General features: G+C 47.7%; 1 protein-coding gene across 1 annotated transcript in view; it reads left to right on the top strand.

Moving 5' to 3' along the window:
• Positions 1-1,585: 1,585 nt before the first annotated feature.
• Rassf3 (Ras association domain family member 3) overlaps positions 1,586-10,264 on the top strand; it is a 61,111-nt gene continuing 52,432 nt past the window's right edge. Inside the window, exon 1 of the mRNA XM_041671435.1 lies at positions 1,586-1,906. Coding sequence (XP_041527369.1) covers positions 1,796-1,906 — 111 coding nt within the window. The 5' untranslated portion in view covers positions 1,586-1,795. The remainder of the gene's footprint in view (positions 1,907-10,264) is intronic.

The raw sequence follows: 10,264 nt of genomic DNA, 5'->3' as shown, positions 1-10,264 counted from the left end.
CTGCCTCTTGAATGCTGGCATTATAGGTACGCATCAGTGTTAACAGGCTAGGCTCATATATATATATATATATATTTTTTTTTTTGTGTGTGTGTGTGTGGTGGATTATAAAGTACTTAAGGCAGATTTTCCCTCAAAACAGTCATAGATGGAGCAATTTGTTCTGGGTGAGGGACTCCACCCTTTTTGGATATAGATAAAGAAGTTCTCTAAATTATTTAACGCACCATTACTCTCAGACTGGAGTATTTAATGAAGACACTGTTGACGCGATGTGATAATGTTTGAACGAGGTAACAGTAAGAGCCAAACAAGACAACTCTTACATTGAGCAGTTGTCCTCTTCTCTTATATTTGGCTATGAGAAAGATATGGGAGGGGCCAGCTTATACCATGAAGTTAGACTCTGTTTGCCAGTCACCTAGTTGCTCTGTGGCTAGGAAGAAGTCTTTCATGGAAAGTTTGTAAGGCAGGTTGTGACTCTGAGGTCTGTTTGGGGTTGAGTCCCCTGGAGTGAGACTCTTTCGCAAACTAGACTAGTGAGTAAGCCTGGAGGAAGGCAGATTACGTCTCCTTTCTGCCCCAGGGTCGAAGGGACGGCGCAGGAACAATTTCTTTTCCTTCTCTTAACCTTAAAACTTCAAAACCTCTTTCCCTTCACGGTCTCTGCAAGGAAATTAATAGGATTTAAGTCACCCCCGTCACACTAAGGTGAAAACGACCCTCAGATGACCCGAATCAAAGAAAATGTCGCGTTTTAAAAGTTTAGCTGATTGCAAAGACCTTTTTTTTTTCCAAAGGGAAACGGAGTGTGGGTGAACGGAGAGGTCTACTTGTCACCACAATTTAACTCGTCCTTTGTAGGTGGCCGTGTAAGGGCCGCCTGTGGAAGGCGACGTTTACAAAGTACACTTAACTAAAAGTATTGGATTGTCCTGTGATTATGGACTTCGTCTGTTCTCTAAAATCTGAACTTTAGCCATTCTCACATTTGGGAAGCGCTTTCGCCACGGGGAGGCGAGAAAGAGGAGAGACCGAAGTTCAACCAGAGAGGATGTTTTATTTCGAATAAGCACAACCCAGTTGCTCTTTCCCCACCCACCTCGGCTAACTTACAACGGTCAGGGAGGGGCTAGCCTCACGTCCGTAGGTCTCCGGTCTCGACCAAGCACGAGCCCAATAAAGAGAGTGGCAAAAGTTCTCCGCTGTATTCCCGCCCTCTCCAAAAGTTCCAGTCGCGGGGACAGGAGGGTCACTGAGGAATTTGCAATTTCCGGGAGGTAGCAGCGGTGGCACTCGAACCCTACAACCCCCACGCCGGGAGCGGCTGCTAGGCCGGAGGGGCTTGGTTAGGGGAACGGGGGCGGGGCCCCACCTGCGCGCGCGGAGCTGGGTTGGGCTGCGCAGCAGCCACGGCCAGTGAGGGCGGGACCTGGGCGGGGCTTTGGCTGTCCAGGGGCGGGGCCCGTGGTGGGCTTGGTGGGGGTCTTGGCTGCCCGGGTGCGGGGCTTTGATTGGGCGGGGCCTGGTCTGGGGTGGAGCCTTGGCTGCCCGGGGGCGGGGCATGGAGGGGGCGGGGTCATGGCTCACCAGAGCCGGGAGGCGCCGGGAGAGGGCGGAGGAGCCCGCGGGAGGGGATCAGACGGCGTCTTGAGCGGCGGCCGCAGCTGCAGCAGGACGGCGGGCCGGCTGCTCGGGGCCGCGCGCCGGGAACCTCGCCGGGCGGGCGGGCGCCGCACCTCGGCCTGGCCGCCTGCGCCCCGGGGAGGCCCCTGCGCGCGTCGGGACCAGCAGCATGAGCAGCGGCTACAGCAGCCTCGAGGAGGACGCGGAGGACTTTTTCTTCACCGCCAGGACCTCCTTCTTCAGGAGAGCGCCTCCGGGCAAGTCCCGTTCGGGTCAGCCGGTGAGTGGCTTGCGCGGGGTCCCTGCTCCACGTGTCTAACCCTCCCCCCTCCCGCCCCCGCGCTGGTCGATACTCGCCTGCGGGCTTGCAGGGTGCAGAGGGTGACCTCTGCCCTTTCGGACCCTGAAAAGTGCTGGAAGCCTGTACAGTGGGCGTGGGGCGCCCGCGGCGAGGGAAGGAGGTGGAAGGGCAAGGAGCCAGATGGCCTGGGCCGCTCTGCTGGGGGACTCGGGCTGCGGGATGGCTCCTTCGGCAACCCTCAGGGGCAATGGCCGGGTCCCCGCGCCGTCCTGGCTACCGTCCGCCCGATTGGCCATGAGTGGCTTGAGGGCACGCATTGACCCGGGGTCACCGAGCAGCCCCCGCTATGGGCAAGCTGTGGGGCGAGGGGACCTGGCGATCGTCGGGGCTCGCTAAAGTCAAGATCGCGTTTCCCGTCAGGTCCAGTTTGCGGGTGCTGCGGACGTCCTAGGTAGATTTAGCTCCAGAGGGTTGAGCTTTACGCCGGTTTCTTCCTTTTTTGGAGGAAGGGTGCCGTGGGAAGCGTGGCTTGGGAAAAGACAGTACGGGAACTTGTGCCAGTTTCGCAGATCCTCACAGTGATTATTTTCGGGGCACTTTGACCATACTTGTAAGGTCGGCGCTTGAACCCGTGGCCTTCTGGCCCTGGAAGCCGCACCAAGGAGCCTGGCTAGTCCGGCCATGCTCTCTCATCAGATTTAGAGACTGCAACGGAACAAACTTGTTGCTCCTAAAACACAACAGGCTCGCACCGGAGGTTTCTATTAGAGCTCTGGAAATGAAAAACAAGAGAAACCAATCGTTGAGGGGCCCAGTCATGGTGGGGGTTTTGGTGGAGAGGAACTGCCCAGGTTGTCCTTGCCAACCCTTTTAAGTTTAATAGAGTAATTTTTGAAGTAAAATTTGAAGTAAAATTTTAAGATTTGGAAGTTCTAGTCTTTTTAGTGTATTAAATTTCCAAGCTAAAGGGAAGAAGGAGAAGGAGGCCGGGGAAGGGGGGAGAGTGAAGTCAAGTGCCCATATGCCTACCAACAGCTTAGCCCCTAGAGATTGGAGTGGGTGCTACAGGGCTTTAGCCTCAGATTTAAGGTTGCTCCGTTTACTCGGGCTATCTTTTATTTCCAGCAGAATGTGCTAATGGCATTAATTTGGAAGTCTAAGGCACCCCCTGCCCGGCCTACCCCTGTGGGTCAGAGAGAGAAATGCTTTTCTTCCTGCCTTCTCCGCCTTGTTTTTCTCTTCGTGGTTGGTCTTTATTTCCCTTACCTCTCTGCATTTTCTCCTCCACTAAAGAGCTTGGGTACTAGTTTGAAGTGTGATCCTGAGGTGACTAGCAATTTCCAGAAAACTAGAGGGTTCTTGAATTCTACAGGTGTGAGATTCTCCTCCCCAAGGGCCAGCTGGAATGTTGTGGTTGGAGTTAAGTTTGAGAATCCTAACCTGCTCTTTAAAAAGTTGGAGCAGTGGACCTGGGGATGTAGATCAGGTGGTAGAGAGCTTGCCTGGTGCTCACTGCATAATCTGGGTGGTGGTGGTGGTTCACCAAAGTGTGTGTGTGTGTGTGTGTGTGTGTGTGAGAGAGAGAGAGAGAGAGAGAGAGAGAGAGAGAGAGAGAGAGAGAATGTGTGTAAAGACAGGAAGATAAGCAATCAAGATCAAGGTCATCATCCAAAACACACACACACAGAGCCCCAGTAGCATTTCTTTTTAGGATTATATACAGTTAGCCAGTTTAGATTATATGCATTCACTTATGTAATAGTCATCTAACTGTGTGTATGCGCATATGTGTATATATCTCACAATATTGTTTATTGAGCGTTGATGTGAGTATATAAGACCCGGGTTGAAAGAGTCGCTTTCTGGGTTGAGCAGTTCACGGTGTATATTTTGAAGCTCCGTTGCCTGTTTATTCCATCTGGTGTAGCTTATGCATGGTGCTATTGTAGCAGTTGTTTGATAGTTAAAGGAAGGGTTCTTGTTGGAAAAGGGTTCTGAAGCCCGAATTAGTTAATTTTAATTAGTTCATTCAGGGATTTATTTTGAGACAGTGTCTCTCTATAGACACAGCCTTGACTGTCCTGGAACTCACTCTGTAGCCCAGGCTGGCCTCGAACTCACAGAGATCCGCCTGCCTCTGTTTTCTGAGTGCTGGGATTAAAGTCATGTGCCACCACGCCTGTCTGGACCCTGAATTTCAGTAGGCATTTTGTTTTATTTAAAGAAGTGACTGTATCTTAAGTTGCTGCTTATGATTACGGGGGTAAAATGAACACTTCTCACATACCCGGTGCCTCTAGAAAGGTGGGGAGAGCCGTTGCCATAAGGATCTATTTATTCTTGAGAGCAGTAATCCCCCTCACCCCTTATGTTGTACCACCTGTTGGAAGAACTACCAAGTATGGTTTCTGGAACTCTTGCACATAGTCAAAGAAAGCAAGAAGTCTCTGTCTGGTGAATACAGGATGAGGAGAAGGGAGTGTGTTGGGGAGGGTCGGGCGTAGACATTTTCTTTCTTCTCTTGCCAGGCAGGGAAACATGATCCAACTTCTTTCTATCCCCCGACGGTAATGAAAAGAGACATAAAGAAAATGGTGTCATTTATTTTCATTTTGTCTTGTACCCTGTTCTTCTTAAAAAAGAAAAAAAAAAAAAGGACTGAAGATCTGTGTGGAAAAAACTGGCCTTTTAGGGGTGCCCTTGCCCCTCCCCACCTGTACCAGCGCTCGGCTCAGCAGTTGCTCAGTGAATACTGGTTGAATGAATGACTGATTTCCTGGCTTGATGATATGTCCGGTTCCCCGAGAGCCCTCTGAAGCACTGATCTTAGGAGAGGAGAGGATTGTCAAGTGGTTGTCTGAGGCCCTCACTCAGATGCCAGGAAGACTGGAGCGTGGATCTCCAAATTCAGATTCCATTTTCATTCTTAGCAAAAAGATAACTTAAAATTCCATTTTCCCTTGTAAATATGGATGTGTATGTATCAAGAGTTTCTCAGAAGTTTGACTCATTCTCGCACATAATGCCGTTACAGCGCTCTCAATTCTTGTTTGTGGAGTCACCGTGCTTCAGAGGATCCACCTAGGGCTGGAGAGGTGGCTCAGAGCTTAAGAGCATTTGACTGCTCTTCCAGAGGTCTTGAGTTCAATTCCCAGCCACCACACCATTTATGAGATCTGATGCCTTCTTCCGGCCTTCATGCAAGCATGCAGACAGGACACTGTAAACAAAATAAATAAATAAATCTTTAAAAACAAAAAAGTCAGCTGGGCGGTGGTGGTGCATGTCTTTAGTCCCAGTACTCGGGAGGCAGAGGCAGGTGGATCTCTGTGAGTCTGAGACCAACCTGGTTTACAACAGCTAGTTCCAGGACAGGTTGAAAAGCTACAGAGAACCCTGTCTCGAAAAACCAGTAAAAAAAAAGTCTGGGTGGTGGGGACCACCACACCTAGTCCTGGTGGGCGGAGGCAGGTAGAGGCCAACCTGGGGCAGCCTGGTCTACTGAGTGAGTTCCAGGGATGTCAAAAATACACAGAGAAACCCTGTTCAAAAAACCAAAAAAGAGGGGCTGGAGAGATGGCTCAGTGGTTAAGAACATTGCCTGCTCTTCCAAAGGTCCTGAGTTCAGTTCCCAGCAACCACATGGTGGCTCACAACCATCTGTAAAGAGGTCTGGTGCCCTCTTCTGGCCTTCAGGCATACACACAGACAGAATATTGTATACCTAATAAATAAATAAATATTTTTAAAAAAAACCCAAAAAAGAAGAAGAAGAAAAAAGACCCACCTATTCTTAGTTTTAAGCAGAACCAAAAATGTCCACAGCTCTGTAGTTACTAAAATCAAATGGCCTCAAGATATAGAACACAGTCTTGGCCTAAAACTATTAATATGAATTAGCTAAACTTAGATGCTTTTTTTTTTTTTTTTTTGGACAGTTTCACAAAGTCCTTGCTGGCCTTCAACTCTCCGTGTAGCTAAGGATGATCTTGAACTTTGTGATTTCGTGATTCTCCCGTCTTCACAAGAGTGTGAGGAGTCCTGCTTAATTTTCTGGGGTGCTAGAGACCAAGCCCCAGGGCTCGGAACACCTAGATAAGCACTCTAGTACAGAACCTCTTCTCAGCCCTCGTCTTCCTGTCCAGCTGAAGGGGTCCCCTTTTTTCTTTTTTTCTTTTTTTTTTTTTTTGGTTTTTCGAGACAGGGTTTCTCTGTAGCTTTGGAGCCTGTCCTGGAACTAGCTCTTGTAGACCAGGCTGGCCTCGAACTCACAGAGATCCGCCTGCCTCTGCCTCCCGAGTGCTGGGATTAAAGGCGTGCGCCACCACCGCCCGGCTCCCCTTTTTTCCAAAGCCCTGGTAGTTAGTGGAATAAGGGACTCTGTTTCAGCATTGGAAGTGGAAGAGCCCTGACTTCTCCAGAAACATGAGAGGACTTTGTGTACCACCCACGTTAACTTTGGAAAGTTACGCTGGAGAGTGGTTAAGGCGAGCCTGCGCTATGCCACAGGAGCCGCGGTTGGCTTCCTCCACTGGCTCCTTAGTCTTCTGTCGTTGTTCTGTGGCTATCTCGTTATGTTTTATTAGATGGCTCACTTTCTTAAATTTTATTATTTTTTAATTTTTAATTTCATGGTGTATTGGTGCTTTGCCTGCGTGTATGTCTGCATCAGTATCTGTAGAGGTCAGAACAAGGCATTGGATTCCCTGGAACTGGAGTTACAGTTGGTTATGAGTTGTCATGTGGGTGCTGGGAACAGAACCTTGGTCCTCTGGAACAGCAGCCAGTGCTCTTTCTTCCCTCTGAGCCACCTCTTCAGCCTCTGCAACTCCCTTTGTTAGTGTTTCTTCTGAAAGTTTTGGTCACTTGGGCAAAAGAATGGTGGTTTATAATATTAGCAGTATTTTAGCCATACTAATTTTAATCCTTTGTAACTGAATACAAGTATTCCCACCAGCAGTCTTTTTTTAAAAAAGTTTCATTGTATTTTATGTGTTTGAGTGTTTGGTCTGCAAGTATTTGGATCCTGCATACATGCTTGTTGTCTGCAGAGGCCAGAAGAAGGAGTCAGATCCCCTGAAACTAGAGTTATCATCGTCTTGGACCCACTAAGTAACTGCTGGGAATTGAACCTGGGTCCTGGTAGAGCAACTGATGCTCTTTGCTGCTGAGCCAACCCCTGCCAGCAGTTTTGCTCGGTGTGAGCCATTTGCACATCTTGCCTGCATGACTGTTCTTACAGTCTTAATCCATTGGCTTTTGTGACCGCATCAGCAGAATTCAGAACGGCATATTTCTCTAACTGCGTTTCAAAAGGAAATCCGTACCCAGCCTTCTGTAGCCTCGTCTGAGCAGTATACTCTGGCGTTTTCTTCTTTTGGCAAACATGCAAGATTTGGAATTATTTGGAAGCAGTGACAAAAAAACACTTATGAAAAGAAAGACTAAAAATAACCAATAGTGTGGTTATTCTTTTTAGACTTCCTTTGGCAGCCAGTGCCTGCCATACTGTGACCATTATTTTTCTAATGGGGAAGAAAAAGTGAGGCCGACCCCCATCCTTCCTATTGGGGTCTGGTCCCCAGCTCTTGGCCTTGCTTCTCCCTCCCTGGCATAAATAGCTGCCTTTTGAGAAAGGCCACACTTGGAGGCTTGAGGCCATTTATTTGCTAGCCTTGGGGCCCCTTTTCAAAAACCATCGTGGAAAACTGGAGTGTGTAAATGGCTAGTTGTATTGTTTTTGGTGTTCGTGTGATGGCAAACACACCCACTCTGCAAAGGGTTCTTTCTGTACACTCTGGCTCCTTCGAAAAATCGTCTTGCTGTTGACTACGGAGGTGGAGAAAGATCCGGCAACAGTGCAAGGCTTCCGAAGTCAAGCAGGCGATGAATCTGTGTTCTTTCTTGGTGTGTTGGTTGCATTGCAGACGTCACTATAGCCTTGCTTCTGCTCACACACCCTGAGCAGTATGCACAGTGCCTGCTGACACACAGCACCAACGGATGCTGGCTGAAGTGCCTCATGCAGGTTTGGGTTTGCTATATGTTTGGAACCACGGTGTTCTGGCGGAATACATACTTTTGCCATTTTGTGCTGTTGTGTGTGTGGATTGGCATTTGGAGCATCCCCAGCCTCGATGATTATAAAATCGAGTATTGGCCAACTCTGAAAAACGTTGAAGATGCGATGTCTGTCATTATCAGATAGCCAGTTAGTCAAGTTGTAATTCATTATGTGCAAATAGACAAGCATAGCTATCTTTTAGTATGCAAATTAGCCTATATATAAAATTTTCCACTCAAGACAAAAGCAAATTTGTATACTAAATAGTTAGGCTTGTCTTGTAGTAAAATTTTAAATATATATATATATATATATATACACACACACACACACACACACACACACTAAAGAGTTGTTGTAAAATAAATTTCCTTAAGATAATTTTTACACGTATTCTGTGTGTGTATCCGTGTATGTATGTGTATTTGTATCATGGTGCTCGTGTGAGGGTCAAAGGACAACTTGTTGGGAGTTGGTTTCCTTTTTCCACTGTGTGGACCCCGGAGGTAAAATTCACATTATAGGCTTGGTGGCAGAAGCCTTTGCCTGCTGGGCCACCTCATCCATTTTATTGAGAGTGGGTTCTTCATAACTCAGGCAGGCTCAGATTCGTAACACAGCGGTTGTATCTGATGATAACCTTTAACTTCAGGTTTGAATGCTGGCGATGAAATGAGTTTCATACATGCCAGGCAAGCACTCTACAAACTGAGCTACGTCTCCAGTTCCTAAAATAAATATCTTCATGATTTGTCATCAGTCATGTTTGGTTTGTGTGCCTGTTTTATATACCTTTAACCCCAAGTCAAGTTAGAAGTTCCTCTGAGGAAAAGGGAACTTGGCTGGGAAAAGTTTAAGCATCTCTGACTCTAATGCCTGTCAGAGGAATTGGCAGGAAGTTCTAGTTCTCGGGGCTAAGCAGGCATGACTTGTGAGGCCCAGCCTGTTTCTCACCACCCGATGTTTTTGAGGCTGGCACACACTACACTGCTGTCTTTGAACTCCTGGACTCACGCCTTCCTCCAGCCTTAGCCTTCTCGTGCCTGGACTTAGGCACACCCAAAACTCCTTGCTTTTAACTTCCTGTTTGAAGCAAGCTGATCGCTGCTTTGTGTACTCATTTAGTGAATGATTTATGCAGTCATCTTTCAAGATAGAAAGCTATAGGCAGAGTGGATCAGATTTCTGATTAGCCGGCCAAAATATAAACCACAGGCAACAGCTTCCTCTCCTTTCCCTAGCCCTCCTGCCCCCTCCTTTCCTATGTCTTTTTGACTGAGTCTCATTGTAGCTCGCATTGATCACCAGCCTGCTTTGCGGCTGAGAATCACCCTGAACTTGTGATCTTCCAGCCTCTACAAGTGCTGTCACTGCAAGTGTGCACTCCGTGCCCTTGTGGGGTCCCCGGGATCTAACTAGGGGCCTTGTGTGAACTTGGCAAGCACTCTATCCGCTGAGCTGTATCTCCAGCCTGGGTATTTTTCATTTTTCTTAGTCTAGTTAACTCTGACTTGGCTGTCAGTAGCTGGTGAAATGGCTTTTATTTCCTTCCTGCCCCAGACAGGGTTTCTCTGTGTAGCCCTGGCTGTCCTGGAACTCACTCTGTAGACCAGGCTGGCCTGGTACTTGCTAGGTAGACCAGGCTGGCCTCGAGCTCGCAGACACTTGCCTGCGCCTCTCAAGTGCTGGTGTGCACCAACATGCACAGCAAAAAAAGTTTTTGATGGAGTAGGTCAGCTGTGCTCTTGACTAAAGTACAGGGTGTTGGAGCCTGTCATACATGACTGAAGTTTGAAATATATGTGAAAAATAAATGTCAGAACTGGCTCGTAGGAACAAGTGACCCTTCCAAAGGTGTTTGACCTCTTGTAGTTACCAAGCCCATAAAATGTGGCTGTCCTGGTGCTGGAGAGATGGCACAGGGATTAAAAGCACAGGTTGTTCTTCCAGTGGACCTGGGTTCAATTCCCAGCACCCACAGGGCAGCTCACAACTGTCTGTAGCTCCAGTTCCAGAGGATCTGACATCTTCACACCAATGCACATAAGATAAATTTAGATAAGTTAAAAAATGTGTGACCTGAATTGAAATGTACTGTACGTAAAAACTACTCACCAGATTTTAAAGACTTAACTATAAAAGAGAATAAAAGACGCAAGACAGTAGTTTTTAAAAATATGGTGAAATGTTAGAATATGAATATGAAATACGCTACATGCTCTCTCAGCACTGCAAAAATCATTTTAGTTGGACCCCTCCTGAATGAAATCATA

The sequence above is a fragment of the Microtus oregoni genome, unplaced genomic scaffold, assembly GCF_018167655.1.
Source record: "Microtus oregoni isolate MIOR12 unplaced genomic scaffold, Mior012 000001F_ref0000356, whole genome shotgun sequence".
Taxonomy (NCBI): domain Eukaryota; kingdom Metazoa; phylum Chordata; class Mammalia; order Rodentia; family Cricetidae; genus Microtus; species Microtus oregoni.
Note: the sequence above shows the minus strand (reverse complement) of the source record. Positions and strands in the feature narration are given on the sequence as shown.